The sequence below is a fragment of the Apus apus genome, chromosome 4, assembly GCF_020740795.1.
Source record: "Apus apus isolate bApuApu2 chromosome 4, bApuApu2.pri.cur, whole genome shotgun sequence".
In the NCBI taxonomy this organism is placed as follows: Eukaryota; Metazoa; Chordata; class Aves; order Apodiformes; family Apodidae; genus Apus; species Apus apus.
The window spans coordinates 88,069,297-88,094,767 of record NC_067285.1 but is presented as its reverse complement, the minus strand read 5'-3'; the positions used below and the strand labels follow the sequence as shown (position 1 = coordinate 88,094,767).

The window sequence follows — 25,471 nt, the reverse complement described above, 5'->3', positions numbered from 1 at the left end:
CCTCCCTGACCGCAAACCCACTGGGTCTTTGGGGCTTCGCTGGGGCTCAGCCTGCTCCGCAGCCACCCTGCGGGCTCGGACAGGGGGCCGCTCCCCTCCAGCGGCAGCCAGGGCAGGGGGATGAAGGGGAAACTCGGCCCTCAGGAGCCGGAGACCTAAGGGAGCCGCCCTTTTCTGCCAGTGACGGCAGGCAGGCGGGCCGGTGAGCTGAACAGCGGCGGCCCGGAGACCCTCCCCGCGCCCAGCCCTGGCCCCTCCGGCCGGCAGGGCGCCGGCAGCCCCGCCTGGCAGGTTACCCCTCCGCCCCTCCCCGGGCCGTGCAGCCCCCGGCCCCGGCCGCCCCGCCCCGCCCCGGGGCAGCCGCTCCCCTCGCACGGCCGCCGCGCGCCGCCAGGAGGCGCTGCGGCGCCCGCGTGCCGGGCGGGCTCCGTCGGGCGGGACGGGCACCGCGCCCCCCGCACCCGGGACGCGGCTCCGGGAGAGGCGGGCGAAGCCCCGGCTGAGCTGGGCAGCGTCGCGGGGCCATGCTCTCGCTGTGGAGGGCCGTTCTCTCGGAGAGCCTCCTGGGTAGGTGGCGGTGGTGCCGCCCGGCGGGGCTGGGGGCGGGGGCTCTGAGGGGCCGCCGTGCCCGAGGCTGCGGTCGCTTCCCCGCTGAGGAAGCGGTTCCCGGCACCGGCCGGGCTGCTCCAGCCTCGCCCGGGCGCCCTGCGCCAGGCGGGGCAGCGGGAGGTCCCTCCCGGGAACGGCGGGCGTCGCACCGTGGGGCTTACAGGCTGTGGGGAGGTTTTGCCCGCGAAAGGTGCTTCAGAAGCTGGAAATTAAATCCTGGCCTTTGCTGGGTGTTCTTCTTCGGGTCTTTTTTTTTCTCCCAGTGCTGGAATGCCTCTTTTCTCGTGGAGCAGCCTAGGGCTTGCTGCGTGCCCTTGGCGGGGGATGGTGCAGGTGCTGGTGGAGCCGGGGCTGGGCTGAGCGGGTCCCGGCGCGGGGTGGTCTGCGGGACCCGGCTGCGGTGCTGCCCGCGTCTCCTGCCAGACTTACAGAGTCGTAGCACAGCGGTACTATGCCTGGAGAAGGTGCCTTCCGGCGAGAGCAGCACACCGGTTTTCTAGAATAATTAACTTAGCCACCAATCTGTTTTTGGGGAGCCCTGATTCCTATTTATGTAGCCAGCGTTGTTCCGTCCGAACACTAATCCTTTCCTAGACTGAGCTTTCCTTCAGTGAGCTCCGTCACTGAAGATCAGAGTTGGAAGTGCTGTCTGAGTGGGGGAAGAGCTGTTTTGTTCTCACTGTTCTATTTCCTGGAAAAATACGTTTAACTTGAAATAACAAGTACGTCTTCACAGAAAGTGGCTATTGTTACTTTAGCTACTTTCAATACGTTTGATATTCTATGTTTGGAAGTGTAAAGTGGTATATGTTTAAATAATATCCAGGAAACCGTGTTGAAAATGTATTACGGTTCTTTTTTTTTATTAATAATATTTTTTAATGTATTTTTTTTCGTTTTAGGCTACATTTCTTGGTCTCTTTACCATGCACTGCCACCGATGATCTATTACTTCCCCCTGCAGACACTAGCACTCACAGGTCTAGAAGTTTTTGCCATTGCCTTCTTTTCCCCAGTATTTCTGATAATTGGCCCTTTTTGGAGGTTGTGTAACAATAAGTACATCCTAGCCCTTCTGAGACTGACCATGGTTGGTAAGTATGCACCACTGTGAGTTACCAATTTCATCTTGCCATCCAGGCATAAGAATAAACATTCCAAATTGCCTGAAAATTGGTGTGACTCTGAAAAGAGAGAATTGGAAGTTCTTGCTCTCCCAAGCACATGCTTTTCTTTTTCTCTTGAGCTTTTAGATACGTTCAGAGGACTATTGTTTGCATCTGTTGTGTTTTGTTTGTTTTGTGTAGTTGTTTGCATCTACTGGTTTTTAGACCAGTACTGCGTAATTAAGGACAAATGTCATTTCACTTTTGTTTCTAGAAGCTTTCAAATTAGTACAAGTCATGCCCAGTAGGAAAAGAGTTTTTGATATTGCAGAGTGATCAGCAGAGCAGGTGTCTTCTCTATAGCAGTTCTGTGTTTGAGACGCTACAGAAAAGTTTGGAGCTATGATAAAAGCAATTTGCTGTGAGTGAAATGTTCCTTTTGGTAGACTTACTTTCTGAAGCAGATTGTCTTTTTTATTATTTTTTTTTTGTCAATATGTTTAGGTTTTTTTGTTAAATATGTCTATATGCCTATAGCATACTGATGCAGTTATAGGCTCATCCTGAGTGTGAGGTGACTCTCATACTGTCGGTTGCACTGACAGAAGATTTGATCTTGTATTCAAGATAATACTGTCTCACTACCCATCCCACATACTCCTCCCTAAACCAGGAATTTCTGGGATTCCCTCTTTGGTCCTCAGATAACTGGTGCAAGTCTTAGCTCTTACTGATTTTTTGAAAGTTTGTTGGGAGAAGGTTTGGCAGTTACAGCCACATTCAGAAGCAAGTTATTGCTACTGAGTTTGCAACATCTGGATGAACTCGGAGACAAAGGTCTGCATCCTATGTACAGGGAAAGTGCTGCTGCTAACTGGTGTCTTTCAGAAGCAGCAGTTCCTGGCTCCTCATTTATCAATACAAGATGGTAATCAGAGAATCACTTCCCATATAATTTTCTTCTTTTGCTGGTAGAAGAAAGTACAGGATAATCTTATCTACTTTAAATGCATGGTTTTATTTTTAAAAATATGTTCTTCTTTATCCTAAAAAACATAATAGAAGTGAACACAGCTCATTGGTTTAATTGGTTTAGATGAAATATAGTTTTGCCATGTTCTTTTCTGCTTTCTGTCATATGCATCCTAATAATTGTTTGGGGTTTTTTTTGTAATAAGCTTTCCAGTGAGCAGTCTTCCACTTCAGCTTTCTGCAGCAGTGCTCAGTGCATTGCTTTCTACAAGATCTGCTAATTTAGAAAGCTGCAATCAGTGTAAGCATTTCAAATTGCATTGCTTCAGATATCACACTAAGACAAAATTTATTATTAGTCCTTTAGATCATCTTGCTATGTTTACTAGTTCACTGTGCCAAAAGAGATGGAAATTGCTTAAATGTGTGTATTTTTTGTTCTGCTAAGTAAAGCAACGTGACAGGCCTATAACAGCGTGTCAAGTCTGTTTGTTTATGCCTGTTTGCTTCACCTGAGCCACAAGCTGCTGAAGATATTAATTACAATGATAAAGCTAGCACCTTCAGTAGTAATCTGGAGATGAGATGTGTTAATGGAGGTGGTCATAGAAGGACTCCAGAGTAGGGAGACAAGCTGTGCACTTGACTTTTGGGCTAACCTGAGCATTGCTGTTGTGCAGACATGATCCCCCTCTTTGTTCCTGCCTGAACAGGAACTGTTCCCACAGTGACCATGTGCCCCTGCTGTTTCTGTCACCCAGGCACTCCTAATATTGCCCACCCCATGACAAGTCTACACCATATTCTCTCCCAGCTCTACTGTACTTGTGCTGTATTCTCCTTACCTGTTGCCTTACAGTGAACATTAGCATTTAGGGAAGATGTAAGAGCATGTTCCTCACCTTCTTTAACTCTGACAGGGAGTTTAGCAGCCAGTGGTAACTCTCACTCTTTACTTGCCTCTCTACTGTGGGTTCTCATGTTATCCACAAGCCCTTGCTGGGCTTTAGGACTTCGGTTTTCTTGGTTCTCATAACTTTGTTCTGTCTTTTAAATTATTTCTGCCCTGATAGACAGTGCTGTTGTTTATCCCGTTTCTCTGTTCTTCCTGCTTTCTTTCCTTCTTCTCTTCCTGCTTTCTTTTTGATCTTTTTCCTTTCTCAGAAAGACTGTGGCCTTCCTCTGGAGCTTATTGAACAACAGTAGGCAGAACAATCTACCCCATGTGTGCTCCACCCCATTCCACTGCAAATATTCAGCCTTCAATTTCACAATAAAAAAATCTGGAAATTCTACATACTGAAACCAGAGTACTTAGGGGGTTGGAGTTTTTGTTTTTGATGGAAAAGGCTCTTACTCATCATTATCTTTCTTTTTGTCTTTTCAGGAAGCTTTATTTTATCTGAAAGTTATGTTTTAATTTCTGTATCCTTTCATACTATTTGCATATGTGTCCTATTAAAAAAACCTCAACCAACAACAGACTACCCCTGTGGTAGTGTCCATGTCTTCATACAACACAGTACATTTGTGTGTTTGAATATTTACATTTTGGATGTACTTTCTCAGCAATAAAAAAAGGTGTGTCTGCTGTAGGTAGACAAACCCATGCTAGCTTTTATCTGACTAGTTCAAGTGATGAAATATTTGAAGAGGCAGAGTTGCAGATTTCTGTACAATGTAGTGACAGAAATCCATGTGTGTTGTGCATGCAACCTCTGCTAAAGTCCATTAAGTCCATTTTCACTACACATTGTTTTCATTTTACCATCTTTGCTCTAAGCTTTGCATCTTTTACTTTGAGCAGAATAAGCAAATACAGTTGGAGGATTCCTAGCAGGCATTGCCAGAATCAGCAACTCCATTTCTGGTCTTCCTTGCTTAGTGCCTTGCAAGTTTGACTCATACTTAGCAAATGGCTGGTAGCAAAATTATGTTGCTTCTCCTGTTGTTTGTTACTGGTCCTGTGCCAGAATTTGCAACACTGAAGTTATGAGAATGTGAGTGACTATAGTCACTTGCATTGTAAGCCTGCTAGCGGAGTTTAAAACTGCTGTTAAAGGTGAGGTCACTGTGCCCTGGGAAATGGCAGAGATATATGTGCACAGGCTCTTAGTGACTGGTGGTGACAGTTTCCAGTAACAAGATGACACTGGCAGCTAAAGATCTCTAAGACCAGGTACTGGGCCAGAGAAAGTTTTGTTCACACCTGCTCAAGCAATTGTCTCCTAATCCTTGTGCAATGTATGGTGAGAGCTCCTTTCTAAGAAGGATATGGCTTTTGCCACATAACTCAAAAGCCATAAAAGGAAGCAGTCACCATACATAACATTTTATGGCTTTTGAATTATGCAAGTGAACTGTTCAGGAATACTTGTGTGCTTAGATACTTTACCCATATATCCTATTTATGGAATTAGTGACCTTAAGTACATAAATTAAGGCAATCACTGCAGTATTGGATATTTGCTTAATGTTACTCTTTTTTCCTGAAAATGGTAACTGCTGTAATGCCACATACCCAGTTTCTATCCATACCTACATTTCTTTGGTTGTTTAAAAAGGTACAGTGCTATATGTTTTCAGATGAATGGTGTAGCCATCCAACTTACAGCCAAGACTGAACTAACGCACAGGAAATCCTTATTACCTGATGCCTGTTGGCCATTAAAGCAACCTCTGTATGTGTGTGTTTGTTTGTAGGAAGCTTAGCATCATACCAGGCACCAAATGCTTCAGTTAGACTATTCATCTTGGCTGCTGGTGTTTCCTCTGCATTACTGGTCCAAACAGTAACATGGTGGTCAGGAAACAGTTTACAAAGGTATTTCTTATATTGATGGGATTGTAACTGACATTTCTTTATATTAAAAAGTAGTGGGTTTGTGGGGTTTTTTTGTGGCTTGTTTTGTTGTTGTTTGGTTATTTATTTTAGTTTGTGGGGTTTTTTTGCTTTTTCCAAGAAGTTAAGATACTTTTTTTTACTCAAATGTGTCACTATTTCAAAAACGGATTCTTACAGGTTCATCAGGATATGGGGCTTCATGCTAGGCAAAATAATACTCCTTGTTCTTCGCATCTGGTATACATCCATAAACCCAGTCTGGAGCTCACAAGCTGCCAATACTGCCATATTGACAATTGGTTTTGTAGCAGCAGTGGAGCAAATTTATTCAGGTAAGCATATTACAGCGAAGATGGCAGTTGAGAAACATCCTATGGTCTATCTATCTATCTGTCACTGGATTTTGATTCTTCTTTTATTTTTATTTTTTGTCTCCAGTACAATCTGTTTTTAGACCTGATGCAGACTTTAGAAACCATGGGGTACTCCCATCTGCCCATAACATGGCAGAATTGATACTACAATTCATACAAGCTGTAGAAGGTTGGTGTTGGAACTGCCAGCTAATTGCAGTGTCAATAATGTGACAGTAACACAAAGGCATAACCTAGAGCAATAAAACCAGAATAGGTTATCCTCATTCTAACATGAAACAACTGTGGTATTTCTGTTGTTTTCTTAATCAGTCTGCTCTTTGAATTTCTCTGCCAGCGTGTATCCTTTCACAGAGAAAGTGAGACAGGACAAAGCTGGGGAACAGCTGATGTGGCAAAATAAACAGAAAGAATTGGAAGAGGGGACAAGTTGTGGTCAAAATTTGCCTGAGTCCTTGGAGTGTCTGGACAGAGTACACAGCAGTGGGGGCTGGCAGAGGCTAAGTGCACTTTAAAACTGTATGAGTAGTATTGCCAAGGAAGACATGAGGTTGGATTGGTTAGTTAAGACAGCTCATGTTAAATCCTCAGAAGTTTCTTCCTTCTCAGTATAACCAGAGTGAATTAATTGAAAGATAAGACCTTTTCTATGTGTGAGTTGGTATAAATTTGCATCGTGGGTGTAATTTGTAGCCTTACATTAAATTACATAAATTAAGCCTGAGCTATTATAATAATTTAGAAGGGGAATCAATTGCAGGAGATTAGGAAGGGAAGTGGGCTTCTTCCTAGGTGGCAAAGCAAAATATCTGTGCCATTTAAGGTGCTGCTTTTTCCTTAGATGAGGGAGGATCTTAAGTGCATGGAAAAATGAGAAGACAAGGGAGTTTATTTCTGGCTTCTTTGAAAGTGTCGGGTTTTGTTCTTATCAGAGTTTAGAATTTCAGAGAACAGAATCCTCTGAATAAATTCTAATAACTTTTCTGCTGATTTTCAAAGCCAATTTAATGTTTTTCATTCCAGTAGTATGCAGAATAATCATGTGGGCAGGTTGCCATTTTTGTACACTAAAAGTGAGTAGCTTTTCCTGACATACCTAGGAATGTTACTAGAGATTTTTTTGTCTTAACAGGTTCCACAGATCATCGGATAAATTAACTTTTGTATCTAAGCCAGTAATTTATTCTGGTAGTTTTGTGATCGTGGCTATCTCTTTTTCTCACTAACCCTTCCTACTAGGATTTGACAGTTTGCTCAGCTGTATTTCTGTTCTTATTCTAGCTGGAGACAAGAGGAAAGAAGTAAACAAAACTGGTAATACAGTTAGAGAGACTGTTTCCTACTCTCACTGGCTTTTGTCAGGGATTGCTTTTGGCAGCCTCATGTTCCTCACCCTGTGGATATTTGGGGAGGTCTCGTTGATTTCTAGATGGGCAGTGAGTGGACATCCACATACTGGTCCAGATCCTAATCCATATGGGTAAGTGTGGTTTCTTTTTAAGCAAAGCAGTAATAAAAACCAATGCTGTAGTGAGTGACAAATGAAAACTCAACCAGACAATAATATATTAATTTACATAGAATAAAGTGGGTACAAGGTACTTCACAGAGGACTTGTGGATTAATTCTTACTTTCAGATACCTCTGAGCATTGTGTCTATACTAATAAATCTTAACCTTTTGTAATACCAAATTATTTTTATTTCAGCGTCAGAGATGCATACAGATAAAAAAGTAAACTGTCTGCAATACTGCAATACTTCTGTAGAAGTTTTGGTTAGTAAGAAGTTAGTCTTAATGTTTGGTGTTGCTCACCCAGGTTCCATAATTCAGAAAGAAACCAGATTGGTTGTTCTGAGTCAACTACATGTAGTGGCAGGGAAAGTAGTTAATTATTTGGAATTTGGGATTATAACTGATAACAATGTTAGGTGCTGTAGGATCCCCTGTTTGACGTGAAGAGAATACCTCTTTTTTGGGGTGGATTCCTCCCTCTCATTTTCTTGGAGTTCTTTTTGACTTTTATATCCAACACTTCAGAGGAGTGCTTCTGCTGCTGAACATAGCTCACTTATACATTATGATAAACCACCATTAGTTTTAACTGGATTGTTTTTTTCATCCAGTAAAGGGAAGAAAATGTAGCAGGGTGCGAGTTAAAGGTATTTTAAGCTCAAATGTAGTTATTTTTAAAAGAAAAGGATTATAAATTACTGTCAAGCATCTTTGTATGTCTAGAAGCTTGTTTTTCAAAGGCAAGTATTTATAAAGTCATTAATGTGTGATTTCTTTTTCTTATTGTGTTAGAGGTACAGTTCTGTTGGGCTTGGCTCATGGACTGATGCTTTCATTTTGGAGCTGGTCTTCTGTCACCAGTTTTGCCTGGTTTCTTGTAGGTAGGTGCAAATTCCAAGCAAAAGTTTTGTTTCTGTTACTTTACTCCAGCCCTCTGACCCTACATGACATCTCAGGAAAGTAAATTGCTAGTCAAAGCATCTTTGTCTCTGTCCCTGACTATAGTATGCATGTCTGACCAGTTGAGTAAGGGTTCCAAGCCAAATCTCCAGGACATTGCAGAACAGCATTGTTCTCTTCAGAAACCCCTCCTGAGGGTCTGATCCCAGGAGTAGTGTCTTAGTTCTCACTGTCTGCATTTTGTAAGGCTACATCTAGGGTTATGGGGTTGAGGTGACCCAAGCCTCTCAGTTCTGCTGGAGGCACAATAACTTGTAATTTATTGAGCAGTTCACATGGAGACAAGCTTGCCTTCTGCTTCCTTAGTTGCCAGGATCTCCAGGCAGTAAAACAATATGAACATCGAAGCAGTTCTGCTGGAGTAATATATCTGCAAATCAGTCTGCATACAGTGGGTCTTAGGTGCTGGCAAGAGGGATTCAAGTGCTGGATTTAGACATCACTTTCAGGAGCTATGCTATGGAGCAAGTAGAAGGAGATAGAAGTTATTCTTCTCTTGAACTCTGGAGAAGTGTGTATTCCATACCTACTCAGCATTGATAAATGGATGCAGCTTGATTTAATTTGTAAGCCCATCTGAGGGAAATTTAGTGGTATAACTGCTGTTTAATAAAAACATAAATCTGCTTCTTTTTTGATCTTAGCTAATTGTTTGTAGATGTCTATATCAAGCAAACAAAGCAGCACTTCCTACAAATGTTTAATAATATCAACTGGGGCTTGTAAAAATACAGAGACCATAGGAAACTGAGTAATGTTTTGTTGTTTTCTTACTTGCCTTCACTTTTGGAGCGCTAAAGAGCCAACACTTTTAAGCCATTTTCCACAACCTCAAAGACAAGAAATGGAATGCAAACTGAGTCAGGAAACAGAATATAATACCAATTATCAGGAAAGCCGCAATAAAGGCAGAAGAGTTGACAAGGCTTAAAGAATCAGTTGCCCAAATAATTTACCTCTTGGTGCAGATGTTAGTTTTAAGGAATGTGTGTGCAGATTGTAGTTGATTTGTTTTTGATTTTTGTTGTACACACATTGCTAATTTAAAACAAGTACAGAATGGTTCTTCAGCTGATTCAAGCGTTGTATTCTAAAATGCCCAGAACCTTGATGCAGAGCAGCAAATTATTAAAAATGGTTTTGTACATTTGCTATCATCATATGAAAGTTAGTAAACATTTTCTTACCTACAATAAAGTTTTAAAACTCAGTCATCCTTTATTTTAGAGGGTTTTTGTGGTTTTTCATATTCTGTTTGGAATCAAATCCCATCACAGTCAAAGGCAGTATTGTAAATCAAGGATCTTGTTATTAAAAGGTGAATAGTTGCTCTCTTGACCATCATACTTTTATGTAAAGTGAGAGAAGATAAGGAAAATATAAGTTTTCTCTTCACATTAGTCTATTTGATTATTTCTGTGTTACACTGAAGGAAGTTTGTAACAGGGAGACCTGTTAATCTCTCAAAAACTGCATCATCCCTCTGTTGTGCTGGGAGAGCTCTGTGTAGGGAAAAACTGTTCAGTTTTGGCTCTTGCTGGTTTTTCTCTTCCAAATAGGCAATCCTAAAGAGAAGGAGACACTGGGAAGACTAAGAGTCTGCCATTGGCTATTTGGAATAACTGTCCTAGTGATGCAGTTCTCATGGCTGCAAAGCACAGTTATATTTTCCAGATTTTTTTATTTTTTGTTTCCTGGACAGAATATGAAAAAGAAGGTAGCAGATAATATACCTGACTGTGACTTGCTCTGTTTTTTTCTATCCCTTCACAGGTTTAGCATCTTCAGCTGGTCTCCTTTATTTACACACCTGGAGTGCTGCTGTTGCAGGCAATGTTCTGGCTGTCTTCACTATGTCTGTGTGGCCTCAACTGGCTGGACACTTTGTTAGCTGTCTGCATCCTGGGAAAGCCATGAGTACAGCCATGTTTGCCTACGTTCTTGAATTATTCTTCTGTGTTTGGTGCACAGCTTATAAATTTGTACCTGGAGGAATTTATGCTAGAGAAAGCTCCCATCTTCTTTTAGGTACATTTATTACTATGAACAAATGCAAATATGCTTGTTTTAGCTTCAACAAGGTGTTTAAAGTGTACCTAGCGTATAAATAGTCTTTCCAAATGCTCAGCTTCTATTTGATTTACCATGGTAAGAGTTTCTGTGAGAAAATTAGTGAGACGTGCAAAAAGAAATCTACAGTTTCTTTGCTGTTAGGAATAGTTGAAAATGTGGACAGAAAATTAATTGAGTTGAGGGAGAATGGCAAAGTGAAAAAAAGTCTGGTAACTCAGTATGCAACTGAGGAACAGATGTGATAATCAGTCACCCTATATGTGGGTGAATGTACCTGAATGCTCACTACCTGAGGTAGCAGTATGGTACCTCAGGCAACAGTGTAGTTTCTGGAAACTCAGGGCTTTGTGAAGGGTTTGTCACTGAGACTGTAACATAATTCAGTGTTTCAATAACATATTTTACTAATTCTGTTCAACAAATGTGACGTATTAACCTATATTTTGTTTGGAAAGGATTAATGAATACTATGCTTGACTTGTTGCTCCAGTGGTTTTAGATTTCATAAATGTCTGTAACCCCTTCCTGTCACTCCAGTTTCTTAGTCTCCATATGTTTAATATATTACAGGAATCATATGCAAGGTTTCAGTTTGTTTTGTTTTGAGGAAAGTTTTGTTACATTTATTGCAGTTTTCTTTGTTCTGAGTGTGCTCTGGGGATCCATAGAAACAGTTTTCTGAGTTAAATTAGTTTTTATTTTAAGTTATATGAAGAAAGCATGTGGAATATCAAATGCTTGCTTGAGTACTGCTCTTACAAAAAAAGCTGTTATATAAAATCATTCTCTGTCACTTCCTTTGAAATACACGCTTACCTGGCATGATCACGGGATAGTAACAGAGATGGCTCCAACTTCCTCTTTGATAAAAACAAATGAACTGAATCATGTTGTGTTGGTGCTGATGGTGCTACGTGAGTTTATATTCCACCTGAGAATCCAGTTCCTGTCTTTTTTATGCCATCCCATTGTTTATCAAAGATTTGCATATTTTACCATGAGACTGTATTTGTTGCTGGGTTTCTTCCCTGACAGCTTGGCTTTCTGGCAAACTGCTTGTTCTCTTCTGGTTTCTTTCAGGTGCAAGTGCTATTTCTTGCTTTCTCCTCCTGTCCAATATCCTGCCTTTCTCTTACCATAATCTGGGTAGGGAACTGCACCAGGAAAACTGACATTGAAAGTAAGACCATTATATTAAAAACTTCTGTGCTGCTTCACTGTAATGTAACATAATGCTGGGGGGTCAGATCCCAGGTCTTCTGTCAATTTTAATGGATTTGAATCAGTCTCCCTTTGAAAGAGGTTTTGTGTGTGCTCCCTTCTTGATTGCACTAGACCCAGCTTCCCGGTTTGCAAACGTTTAGTACAACTAATGTAATGAGTAGGGGCAATAAAAAGTACAGAGTAATGGTAATTTAATCTTCAGCTATAACTCTGAAATAAAACATGACTTCTCTAGTTCATTAAGTATGCCACAAAATTATTAAGGATATACACCTTCTCCAGCAGAGCTCTTCCCCAATTCATTATGCTCCCACATTTTCTTTATAGGTAATTGGATCCTTTAGCTCATAATGGGTGGGAAAAGAGCTTGTGCTATTAGTCTGAACTACCTGTTGAAAGGATACCATCATAGTGCATTGCAACAGTTACTGCACTGAAAATCTTACTACCTTTTAAAATGCACGCATGGGTGTGCTTATTTGTCTGTTCTTAAAAAGCACAGATGCCTCTGTTGGCTCTGGAGCACAGGAATACAAGGTGCTGCCATGTTAAACTGGCCTCCCAACCTGCTACCTGCTTGCAGTGTTTTAGAGCAAACTGTCGAGCAATTGCTTTTGTAGTTCCTAAACAAAAATGTGGTATTTGTATCTTGGTAGCAGAGCAGTTCATTTGTATATAGAATAAACATCTACAATCAACAATGTATTTTTTTTCATCAAGCTGTTATTTTAGGGTTCTGTTAAATATAAGTATAACTTAATTGCCCTTGCCAGGTTACTTCCAGTAAACTTTGAAAGCGCTGGGCTGAGCTGAGAGTTGTAGCTGCCAGTGGGGTCCTGGAAGCATTTGAGCATAATTCATCTCCTGTGTGCTAGCTTGTTTGATGTAAATGGCCTGAAACTGTGCTGCAAATCAATCTTTGCTTGTGAGTGTTGGCTAAGGGAGGTTCTGCGGAAGTTGGTGTTAGGATACACCACAGTGGGGAGGTCTGCTGAAAGGTTCACTATGCCCCAGATTGAAGGATTAAAATATTTTTGGTTTCATTGTTCTCCCAGTCGGTGCATGAATGGAGGAAGGGAAAGCATGGCTTTAAACAAATATTTTGTTAGCAGAAGAAACCTGATAAATTGTGCAGTGGTGGGATCCTATAGTACCAGCAGAGTTAAAATATCTCTGCATTTCAATAGTTGAGTGACATTTAAAATAATCTTTTGAGTTCTTATTGCAATACTACTGTTTTGAAATAGTTTTAAAAAATACTTAACATTAGGGGCATATTTACTGTCATTAGCTCATTTTGTTGAAAGCAGTGCTTATGCCAACAAGTACAATGTAAATTAACACGTTTTGAAATTCTGCAGGCATAGGTCAGATAAATGTTGTGACAATGATAAGTAGGATCTTCTCTATCAAAAAATCTCATATTGCCTGCATTCCTACATTGAATATGGCATTTATCTGTTTGTGCTTGGAACTGTCTTTGTTGTTGGAGCTGTAAGGTTGAATGTAATACAACAGCTGGGAGTTGATAAATGATGCATTTATGAGCAATATATAAGATATTAAAGCTCTATAAAAAAAACAATTATTTATATTTTTACAGGGTTTATAATGTTATGTATTGGAGTAGACTTTCTAACAGGACCAAAGAAAGACCTTAGCACCATCTTTGAAGTGAAAAGCAGCCAAAAGCCACTATTCAAAAAGAGTAAAAACTATATTAAACTATGTAAGTATAATTTACTTCCTTTGTTCCGTGACACTAGGAATACTGCCTGAGGAAAAAGAGTAATGCAGTGTTTTATCAGATGTTCTAGAATTGTTTTTTTGGTGCTAGTTTTAGAGGCAGACTTGTAGTTGGTGTTACCCTAGTTCCATTTTTAATGATGACATACACGACTGGAGGAGCTGAGTCACTATTACTACGGTTGGGAGAGAGGCTGTTCCTCACAGAGTATGTTAAGTGCAGACCAAATGAAAATTAATTGGGGGAAAAAAGAAAATGGATTTGACGTAATTTATGATTTCATTTTGGCAATTGAGGAGGAGGCCTCTCTGGATCTTGGGATTTTATTACCTGTGCATAAAAAAGATGTGAATGATTTCTCAACCCACTCAGCATGTTAATTTTGAAGCAGTTCAGTGTGCCACCCTGTACAGGGTTGTGTCAGCTGGCTGGCAGTGAGCTGGCCCTGGTGCTACCGTGCAATGTGACACCCCTCCTGACTGAGGGGGCAGTCCTGCAAAGCCCCTTGTGGCTGACATCACTACACAATCCTGTTGCCCTGCTGCTCATTCAGACCAGGCCTATCCTCAGGATACCTTTGTCATCCCAGCTTTCCAGATGAGATGGTACGTATGAGTTCTGCTTTCTTCCTTAGGTTTTGCAGATAAATTAACATTTTTGAGGTTTTACCACTTTTTGGCTTGTAAACCTCTGGAATCTATGTAAATGATTTTTTCAAGTATTTTTCTACAGTTATTTGAGCTTCAGATTTGTTTGCATTGTTAGTTTACTTTTTCTAAGGAAAAAGTGTCAATATTGTGGCACATGGTAAAAGAAAAAATTGCTAGGTGTTGAGGCATACTAACCCTGCAGAGGTCAGGATGGTAAAGGTTCAAATTCCTACATCTTTTTTTTTTTCCTCTGTGACTTCGGATCAAATCACTTATACTTACCTAATTTTGCCTCATCTGGAATGTAGAGACAATAATGCTTCACTACCTTTCATGGCTGTTTCTGAAATCTTTATGGAGGTCTTTATATGCTCAGGGGCCAGAAGAGTGTGACCCCTGAGAGTTTGTGTGTTACAGGCAACGTGAGCACCAATGCAAGTGGTTTGAATATTACTCAAAAACATTTCATGAAAGTGAATGAGTGCTTCAAAATACTGTCACAAAGCTCAGCTCTTGCTCAGCCAATTTTGTGACATTACAACAGTAATTATTGAACTTCCTCATCATGCCCAGACTTGTATTGTTTCTCAGCTTCCCCATTAAACACCTTTGTATCTTGCAGAATATGAAAATACCTGACATTTCCTAATGTAAACAGAATGATCTTTCTTCTGACACAATCTACAATTAAATGTATTTAAATTATACACAACACTGTTCCAGAAAACTTGCATTAAAATAATAACATATCTTATTAAAGATTTGATGAAAGAATGAACTGGAGTTACAGAAATAATTGTAGATAGCGTATGCCACTATGTAAATGAAGTAACTGCAGAGGGGCTTGATCATCAAATTACAATATGCCAAACCCTGAGAGTCATTTAGTATCCACTGCAGTTAGCTGGAAGGCTGCAGGAGCAATGGGAAAGCTCTGAATTTGCATTGTGTGAAGCTGCAGTCCCTTTCCAAGAATGTGTCAAACAAAGGACTGTTCTGGAGGTCTGGCAGGGATCACATCTTTCTGACAGCTAGAGGTTTGTGGAGTAAATTCAGTTTTCTTCCATATATTGTATTAATACAAAATAAAAATTCTATACTACAAATGGAGGAAAACACTGGAAGGTTTACATGATGCTCTTACTCCTATAAAAAATTCTTCAGTAGGTATCATTTTTACATAAATATTCCAAGGAGTTTTGGTATACTGTATCTGCTCAGCCTGTTGTCTTTTGGAGAATGTAAGTGTATATGCATACATACTGATATTTTGCATGCATGTAGATACTCTTAAGTATCTTACTTTGGAATGCTGTCATCACTGGCATGTCTGGACACTTAAATGTATACATTTCTTACTCTATGAATAGCACACCTTAGAATGACAACATACCCAGTTCTGTTTTACTGCAATAACAACATTAATAACTTTTCTGTATTTTTCTGTCTGAAGTTTTGTGGCTGTCTGTTGGTTTTGGCTTGCTAGGATTGGGTCTACGTTATAAAACTTACCAGAAGAAGTTGGGCCAAGGGGTGAGTAGTGTTTTGAGAAAATGGTGACTTTCAAATATATAGTAAAATGGGCATGTGGTACCTTAGGTGTGTTTGTTTCTGCTGAAGGATCCAAGTACCAGTATCCAAGTATTCAACAAAACTAATACAGAAATGCAAATGCAAAAAGTTTAATTTACGTGCACGTTGAATACAGGAAATGTCTGGGTCTTTGGGGATTTATACTGCTGCTGTGAAGGAAAAAATATTCTGAAAAACTGAGTGGTCCTTGCCTCATACGTTTTATTTTAATGTTTCTGTTATAAATGAGTTTTTGAATTGTATTCAAAATTTGACTGGACATTGCTGTTAGCAGCCTGATTTTATATCAGTTAAGTTTGAACCAGCTCCTAAAAAGCTGGTTGACTTAGATTAGACCTAGACTAGTTATGAAAATTGGATAAAAATCAGAAGATTCCAATTTTCTGTCTGACAAAAAATTTGGTATTGTACTGATAGGAACAATTAAGATGCTTAATGCTTGCAAAGTTTAGCATTTTCGTTACTTGCAAATTGTCTGTCTTGCTTGCCTATGTAGTAATTTTAATTCAAAATAAGACCTGTTTTGATGAGATATAAATTAACATGTTTCCATTCTATTATTTAATTGAGTACTAATACAAAATTGAATTTTTGATGCAGTTGGTTTCAGTCATGAATTAGACTTTTTCTTTTGGTGGCAGTTCAGAAACAGTCCTTTGAAACTTGCTCTTCACCTGTATTCCTGTTGGTAATTTTTTTGTGTTAAAGAAACCACCAATGACAAATGCAGGAAAAGATGCAAAAAAGGTGATGAGAGCTAACTAGCAATTGTGTGTGTGTGTACATGCCCACACAGGCCTGCCTGCTGACACATGCACAGAGATGTATAGACTAGGCTTTCTTTTTAGAACTCCTATGGGTTTGTAGTACCTTATAATGTGGAAAAAAGTGGGTGATTTCTCTTAGAAAGATGAAAAAAATCGTAGTTTCTTTGATGTTTATTTACTGTTATTTATACAAGTTCATTTTAACTATGATGGCTTTTCTCCTCTTACTGATAGCAGGTTTTTCTCAAAAATATGTAGATTTTTAATCATGAGAGCTTTATTAGGAAAATATATTGGTTATATCTATCTCTGTCTATCTCTGTCTATCTCTGTCTATCTATCTGTTCTTGGGAGTCTTCTATAGCAACATCTATCTGATGTTATTGACTGCAAATGTATAACACATAAAAGTAAAACTGTATTTGACTTTTTTCCATTTCTTTTTTTGAGGTTCCAAAAAGAGACTTCTCTGCTATGATCTGGCCGTTTAGATTTGCATATGACAATGAAGGATGGTCTAATTTGGAAGGATCAGCTAATTTGCTTAATCAGACAGGTAACCCTCTTTTCCCACTTTGTTTATATTTGAGATGTTCATCAGAAGAGACAGAAGCAAGAACCCGTGCTGGGTAACTGAGTCCATTCTTGCCTTGACATGAGAACCTTTGTCTAGTGGCATTGTCCTGAATTTGTGAGCAGTCACTTCTGTTAAAAATCCATTTGCAGGTTTCTGGTTGGAGGAAACACTTTGTTTATTATTTCTATTTTTTTAATCATATTGCTGATGAGTTACTTGTCTAAAGAGAAGTTCTTTGCATAAATGAAATAATGATAAATATCCTTTTAGATCCAATGTAATGTTTCATAACTTCTCTGTGGTTTGGTTTTGTTTGCCTTTTTTTTTGTGTGTGTGTAGCATTTTAGAATTCCTAAAGGGTCTGAAATAAAAATGCTCTAAGCAAGGTGTTGGGAGGAGAAACAGACAAGTCTATTTCCATCACTGAGCCAGAACAATTTATAAAATGAATAGTGATTATAGCTTGGTTGAGTTGTCATGATTTTACTGTTGCTCATGGACAGGATTTTGTTTGGAAGATTAGCTGTAGAAAATGAAGCATATGGAGCAAAGATTAGTGCTGCTGCAGGGTGCATTTGAAGGAATTGACTGATGGTGCTTGTAGGTGCTACTTGTTTTCTGCAGTACCCTTGAGATAGGGAAGACTGGGAGCTGCCACTGGTGAGTGTTAAAGCTACACAGGTTAGGAATCATCCATGCTGCCTTTCCAGCATTTGTTGTTCTCTTCTCCTCTGATGGTGAATGCACCACAGGGCTTTCCTGAGCATCTCAGGCTTGACAGACCCAAGCAGTGGGAAGGCACGGACACAGATGCTGCTCTGCAAGCTTTGATTTTGTGGCAGGGTTGCCCAGGAGTTAGTGAAGAGGGAACAGGCTGATTTGTGCATCATTCACTCTGTTGTCCCATGATGAGAGAGGTTCAGAGGGCAGAGCTATATAGGCAGTCTAGTGATACAAGAAAACAACTGGGACATTTGATTATTTGAAATTTGGGCCATTCTTGTACGTGTACACTTTGGGCATGACTTTGTCCTGATTGACTCCTGAGGGCGTTGTATCCATCCCTGTGTAATCAAAAGGGAAATGATTACATTATGTAGCCATTTATAAATCACATTTATAGGTCACAATTATAAATTTGGAAATATTTTCTTCTTTCTTCCCCATTTTAGATGCAGATTTTATCACTATTATAGAGAGTGATGCCTCTAAGCCATTCATTGGGAACAACGATCCAACGATGTGGCTAGGAGAGAGACTAGGATTTTATACAGATTTTGGTCCAAGCACAAGAGATCACACTTGGGGGTGAGTCATCTTTACATGCACAGTGACAGTAAATAAATGTAAATACAGCATTCAATAGTAACTTCACTAGAACATGGGCAAAGAATAGTTGGAATAATAAACACTGCAATTGCTTGTTGGAGCTTGTCTTTAAGAACACACTTTGATTCCTTGGCATTAAAGGGGAATGCAGATGAAGTTTTCTCATTATTAAATTTATCAGTATTTGGTTCCTGCCCATGTAAGCCTTGGTGATGCAGGGAATAGCATCCAGCTCCTTGATATACAGATTTGGAAGTTTGGCATTCTGAGTACTATATCTGATTCCCTATTCTCATTATTTTGTTTTGTGCTGTGAGAACTTTAGATTTCAGACTTAAGAATGTGATAGCAGTTGGAAAATGTAACTACACCTGGAGTTATTAGAAATTTTGAATTCACTAAATCTGGCTTGGGCTCTGTAGTGGGAGATGGGCATAGAAAGGCACATCTATTTTGACAGGATTTTTGGTGTCTGATTTTACTTTAATGCTTGATCAGCTACCAAATGCATACCTTTGCATTTATTTGCCTTCCAAAAAACAATGGCTTGTGATGTGGCTTTTTCTTTTTTTTCAGGGAGATATACACATCTCTGTGGCAGATAGACCTTCCTAGTGATGTTGCAATGTCTGATTAATTTTTGCCATATATGAGGGGAATTTAGTAACTTTCATCTTCCAGAACCTGGGTCTTTATGTGATCCAGAATGGGGCGGAAAAGTCATTCTCGAAATTTTCTTTATTAAATGTTTTGAAAAACCTGATGCAAAATGGTTGTAAGGTTGATTCCAAACAGAAGCTTTGAAGATGTATTTCAATCTGCTCCTCCTTCTAATAAAACACATTTTAATTACTGGTAGTATAAAATTCTGTTTTGTCTGAGGATGCAGATCTTGAAAGGCTCAGTGTAAAAATTCATATATATGGAATGGTATGTCTTAGTATAGGAATGAATTTGATAATACATTTTTAGACATGGAATTTAGTAGAAAAACCTTCTAAATTCAGGAAAATGCACTGAAGATGGTTTGTGTTGTGGTCTGATGATCTGGGTTCAGTGACCAGTTTTCTACATATATTACCTCCTTCATTCACACTTGTGATGCTTGTGAACTACAATATGTGACTGCTTCCCTCTTCTCATGTAGGATTATGGTGCTATCAAGGTATCCAATTGTAAAATCTACCCATCACCTCCTTCCATCTCCAGAGGGAGAGATTGCACCTGCCATCTCCATGACTGTCAACTTCACAGGGAAACTGGTTGATTTTGTTGTCGCCCACTTTGGCAATGAAGAGTGTGTATTGCATTTATTGTTACATATGTCATGCAAAGTTGGGTAACATAGTTGTAATTTGTAAACCTCTGGGATATCTTTTGTACCCTTTAAAATCTGCTGCTATAATGCTGGTTCTAATAAGGCATAATGGAGGAAATGCTATGACATAGCTACTGGTTTAAAATTTTGAAGCATTTTTAAAAGGGACAAATGTATCATGTAAAACTTGGCTAAGCCCTGATGCCTGAGTTGCTACAGATAATAAAGATTTAGTTCTGCAAAAGCACAGAAAGTGATAGGGCTACTGATACATCTCGGTGCGGGATAACATCTTTCTGACTTTCTGCATGTGGAATAAATCTATTCTGTTCCACAAGGAGTGCAGATAATTGCAGATAGATAGCATTGATGGACATTGACGTAGAATAAAAAGTAACAACTCTGAAACCTCTGAGAAAGGACAGTGTTGTGAAACAGCAACAAAAATATCCATTGTCCTTCTGACTATATGAAACTGGAAATCTGAAATTTGGATTCTGAAAGGAAGAATTATACCAATAATTCAAATAAGTGATGGAAAACACTAAGGTATATTTTTTAGTCCTTTACTTTAAAACAATGTATTGATTATACGTGTCGCTTCCCCATTTACTTCCCCTATGTAGAAGATGTGCTCCAAGCATACAAATTATTTATAGATTTCCCTTTTACTAAACACATATAGTTGTCAGAAACCACTTGAGTCTGAAGCCTAGAAAGGAATTTCATTCTGTACCTCATGCAGATGATTAGATTTGCCTGTCTGAGAAGCTGTTTGTCAAAACAGAAGAATCATAGAAACATAGAAAGCTTAAGGTTGGAAGGGACCTTAAAGATCATCAGGTTCCAATACCCCTGCATGGGCAGGGACACCTCACACTAGACCAGGCTGTACAAGCCTCATCCAACCTGGCCTTAAACACCTCCAGGGAGGGAGCTTCCACAGCCTCCCTGGGAAACCTATTCCAGTGCCTTACTAAGAAAACAGGACTGTATTCTACCCTCACAGAGAAGTGACGTACAGGTGAAAGAGAAAACAAGAGGAGACACATGGAAAACAAGTGCAAATTAGACTGTGTTTTGAGGTGAATGGAATTGTAATTAAGTGGCACACACAACTGCTTTTTTTAAATCTATTTTCATATGCTGCTTCTAGAAAATGGGATAACCAGGGATTTTTTTCAAGACCATCTTTAGAATGTGGGGATATAATAATGCCTGTGTCATTTAAAAGAATGTGTCTTCTTGAGAGGTCTAATTCTGGAAAGAGCTGCTAACTGAACAGGCAACTGCACATATACCTAGGTCAGGCTTCTATTTAAGTGGTTGGGGGTTTTTGTCTCCTGTCTGTCTGCTATCTCTCACTGATGTGTTTGCTTCAGTCAGAAGTGCTGCTGTTGGAGAGCAGAGCAGCATTGAAATTCTCATTGCCTTATGCAATTACAGATTCCAAAATCAATTTCCTGTCTTAATGGTATTTAGCAGTGTCTACAAAAATACAGAAGAAAACATGCTTTACGCAGCTGTTTAAAGTTACTAACATGAAAAAATCAGGAAGAGAACTGACTTTACATTATGTTACGACAAATTCAAGGACAGGGAATGGGATCCAATGCAATATTTTACCAGGCTCCACTTATGGACATGTTGGAACTGTTGTGTATATCTTGTTAAAGAGATGCCAAATTCCTGCAAAATGTCATTAAGTAGCGTTAATGGGATGACGTAGCTCTTAAGTTATATTTCATAAATTGTATGATCCAGTCTTTAAGACTACATTTACTATGATCTGTCCATCGTAAAAGTTTTGTTAGCGTGTGAACTCTTTGTTATGCACCACGCTAGCACAATTAAATTTCAAGTGCAGGCAGAGACAAAGCCTCAGATAACCAAAGCACTTACATTCACATTTCCTAATGATGAGATCAGTATTAAAACCAAACAGTAATAGAAAAAGTTGTTCTTGTAATGGTTGGAAAGAGAACCCTAATTACACCTACCATAGCCACGTGTATTTTATGGAACATAGTGATAACTGAATCAGTGAGCTTTCTGTAAACTTTTCTAGTCTTTAATACTGAGCAGTAAGAGGTACCAAATTAATTTGTGGTTTACTGTGTTAGAGCACAAAGATTCTGAGCTAAAATATATAGAAGTTAAAGACTTTTCCATTTCTTTCAGAGAGGACTTGGACAGAAAACTCCAGGCTAAAGCTGTTTCAAACCTATTGAAGACTAGCTCTAAACAAGTTGTATTTCTAGGATACATCACTTCAGCTCCTGGATCCAGAGATTACACTGAACTGATAGAAAATGGAAATGTCCAGGTAATGGAAAAATACTGCTTCTACTAACAGCTGGAGTTAATACATATTTGGAGCATTCAGCTTAATAATTCAAATTGGTAACTTATAAATAAACATATAAGACAATACATATATATTTTTGAATACAGTCTTCAGCTACGTCATGACATGTTATAGAGGAAGAGGAGTTATGCAGTGGAGGAACAAGAGGCAATGGACAGCAGTTGCCACAAGGAACATGCCAGTTATATTGTAGTAGAAAAAAAATAATAATTAAAAATCACAGGGTTGTCAAGCATTTGAACAGTGGCCCAGAAATTATGAAATTTCTATCCTTGGAGATGATAAAAAGTTAACTGCATAAGGCCCTGAGCAACTTGCTTGAAGTTGCTTTGAGCATGGGGTTGGGTGGCCTCCAGACGTCCCTTCCAATCTCTAGGTCTGCGAGTCTTTTATTTTAAAACTGAATTCTACAGTTCAGTTTTTGGTCAGGAGATGTTAAATTTGTCTGATTTGTCTGTGGGTTTTTTTCTTTCTACCTCATTACAATGTTTAATGCAAAACATTTTTCTGCAGCAAGATTATACATTGTTTCTGTTACGAATTTCAAGTCTACCTGTAAGGAAAGCATGCCTTATTTGTTTTACTTTTTTTTTTCCCCCCACCTTTCGCTCATAGGATATTGACAGTACAGATCAGTACAGATGGTGTAGCTATATTATGTATCGTGGAGTAATAAGGTATGTTAAAGTGAATCAGTTTCACATTGGTTTTAAATATCTTTATGACAATCAGTTTTACATCCTTCTGTAGGTAATTGTGGAAGAGTCTTATATCCCTAAACAATTATGTATGGACAGTTAGATGCATCATGAAGTAATGTGAAACAGATCTCAGGATTAATTGGTGTATTTATGAATATAATTTAGAAAGACAGTATTACAGGTTCCATCATTCTGTTTCAAAAACCTTCAGATCTGATCTGCTTTGGTAACATAAAACTGATTTTTTTCCAAAGCTCTGGCATTGCACCTTTATTCTAAAATGTGAAGGCTAAGCCCTAATTTTTATGTGACACAGAAGGTACAAATTTTGACCTATCATTGTAGGGTTTGTTGAAGCAAAACGCTGATCTAATCCTCCCAAGCTTCGGAAACTGTGTAAGCCTATATTGAAGTACTTTTCCTCTGCTGGACCCTATGCACTCTGTATCTTATAATACCTATTTGCTTGTAAGTCATTCTCTTGCTGATGTATGTACCAGAGTGGAACTCAGCTTGTCCTGAATAAACTGCAAATTCTGCATTGTTCACAGGAGTAAAACCAGTGAACTAGGTAACTGTCTTACGTAACCGTGTTGAGTAAAAAAAGGCAAAAGAACCCCAACAAAACTGCCATTTCCAATTGATGCTTGAGTTCCTCTCTTGAATTTCAAAATCTCTTCAGGGAAAAAAGTTGGTGAGCTTATACCAGTATGCCTATTCTAAAACTTTAGTTTAAAAAATAAGTCTTTAGATCTAGAACTTATTTTTGTTGTCAAACACTTATGCTTTCTGTTTTTCTACTTGGGGTGTTTTGTTATGGTGCTGTTGTTTATAGTGCACTTTTAAGTTTTTGAAGGTGAGTTTCACAGAAATTGAAAGTTACTTTGATAGGTTAAATAATAACTCTTAGGAAAAAAAGAGATGAGTTAAGGCTGTTGTGAAATTGCCTTGAGTTATTTCTTCCAACTAATGCTTCTTGTATCTAACAGGTTGGGCTATGCCCGCATATCTCATGCTGGTTTAAGTGATTCAGAAGTCCAAATCGCCAAGTTTAGGATCCCGGATCACTTGGATAGATATGTTGACAATGACAGAATTGTCACTGATCCCAGCCAAGTTCCTGAGGACATCCATTTCAATCCTAGGTCAGTGTCCCTCATAAGAAATTAAGGGGATGATGTATGTGACATCTTGTACAAGAGCAGTCTAGGAATAAAATTGTTGTTAAAGTGAGATGTGCTGGTCAGTACCAAACTGAGCAGATTAGGAGGCAAGAACTTCTGATTTATAATTCCATTTTTTCTTCTGACTTGGCATGTGCCTTGGGAAAATCAGTCTGCTGTGTCATAGCATAAATTGAAGATAATGATTGTTTCACCCAGGTGATTAATTTCTGAGATTGTTTGATAGGGATATTTGCCAAGTGGTGTAGTGACTCATTATAGATTATGAGAGATTTCCTATGTTTTTCAGAACTTTTGAGGACCAAGTTCTTAAGATACTGTTACTTAGAACACAAAAAGCAATACATACATTAAATACTCTTTGCATAAGCATTTTAAAACATACGATATAGCTGGAGCAAAAATTAAGGAGCATGCCTGAGGCAGTATGTTTCATATGACAAGAATTGAAAAAGGTTAGGTTTTTTACGTAAGAAGTTATTTATTTCTAGAATGCTGTTATTTTTCCACTGGCATTACTTAAGGAAGACAGATACAGAGAGAGGTCTTGATTCTACACTGAGTATCATGGAAGAATCATGACATTTGGGATAGATGATGCCACAGAGAGGCAATTTCCAGCAATGTTTCATTTCCTACTTCTAACATGCGTAATATAGAATATGTTAATTTATTTTATACACCTAACTTTTGAGCTTACTTTTATTTACCACTCAGTAATTGGCTTCCTGTCTAAGCAGGAGTTTGCCCAGTCTTTTCCACATGGTGAAACTTGTCTAAAGTTGGCATTCACATTCAGATTTTTCTCAGTTGATTTTTCTTGTTCTAATTTCCTTACAGTGCCTGTAAGCAAAAAAATTATACCCTTGAGAAATAACCTCAGCCTTTTCCAATTAACTATACTTTTAAAAAATAAATACAGTGGCACTGCTCTTGAATGTTATTCAGCTATGATATTTTACTTTTGCAAATCTACTGTGATAGGTAGTAGTAAAAATTTACTGGTTTAAATATGGCATGAAAAATTACAATTACCATAATTTTCAAAAGTAAGATGTACAATATTAACAATAGGCTTGACTATTTGAATACTGTGGGGGTTTAAATCGTATCTCTGATAAGTTGGTAGAAAAAACTTAAAGCATAGGTTTTAACTAGACAAATGCACCACTCTTGTCATTCAGAGTTCAATTTGTACCTATGGCATTTATCCAAACAAGTGTAATTAACTGTCTTGGTTGTACTCAAAGACTTCTAGTTAGCATACATAGATTATGATTTATAAATGATATGTAAGTAGGATTGTGGCCTCTTTCTGCAATAAATTATCTAGAATATCCAGAAGTGTTAATTATACTGTAGGAAATGTATTATTTAGTAGCATGCACTGAATCATGTTACAATGGTTTTACTTTGTTGAATATTTTTCTTAGGTTTGGATCTTATAAAGATGGACATAATTATGAGCGTAGTCATCACTTCCATATGAGCACTCCTAAATATTTTAAACAGACAAATTAGAATGGAAAAGTAACACATTGGGACAACAAGGAAAGGTT

At 38.8% G+C, this 25,471-nt stretch overlaps 1 protein-coding gene across 1 annotated transcript; it reads left to right on the top strand.

Moving 5' to 3' along the window:
• Positions 1–524: 524 nt before the first annotated feature.
• On the top strand, positions 525–25,433 carry CWH43 (cell wall biogenesis 43 C-terminal homolog). The gene is made up of 16 exons (XM_051618394.1): positions 525–567; positions 1,512–1,703; positions 5,391–5,511; positions 5,710–5,864; positions 7,188–7,386; positions 8,214–8,302; positions 10,155–10,409; positions 13,282–13,407; positions 15,529–15,608; positions 16,886–16,991; positions 18,185–18,320; positions 19,489–19,638; positions 21,841–21,985; positions 22,643–22,704; positions 23,718–23,873; positions 25,346–25,433. Exons 1-16 carry the CDS (start codon positions 525–527, stop codon positions 25,431–25,433), a joined length of 2,103 nt encoding a protein of 700 aa, XP_051474354.1.
• The last annotated feature ends 38 nt before the right edge of the window (positions 25,434–25,471 follow it).

Coding starts and splice junctions, on each gene's coding strand:
- CWH43 (XM_051618394.1), top strand. CDS start 525: ATGCTCTCGCTGTGGAGGGCCGTTCTCTCGGAGAGCCTCCTGG. Junction 15,609..16,885: donor AGAAGAAGTTGGGCCAAGGG/GTGAGTAGTGTT, acceptor TCTTTTTTTGAG/GTTCCAAAAAGAGACTTCTC. Junction 21,986..22,642: donor TAGAAAATGGAAATGTCCAG/GTAATGGAAAAA, acceptor TTTCGCTCATAG/GATATTGACAGTACAGATCA.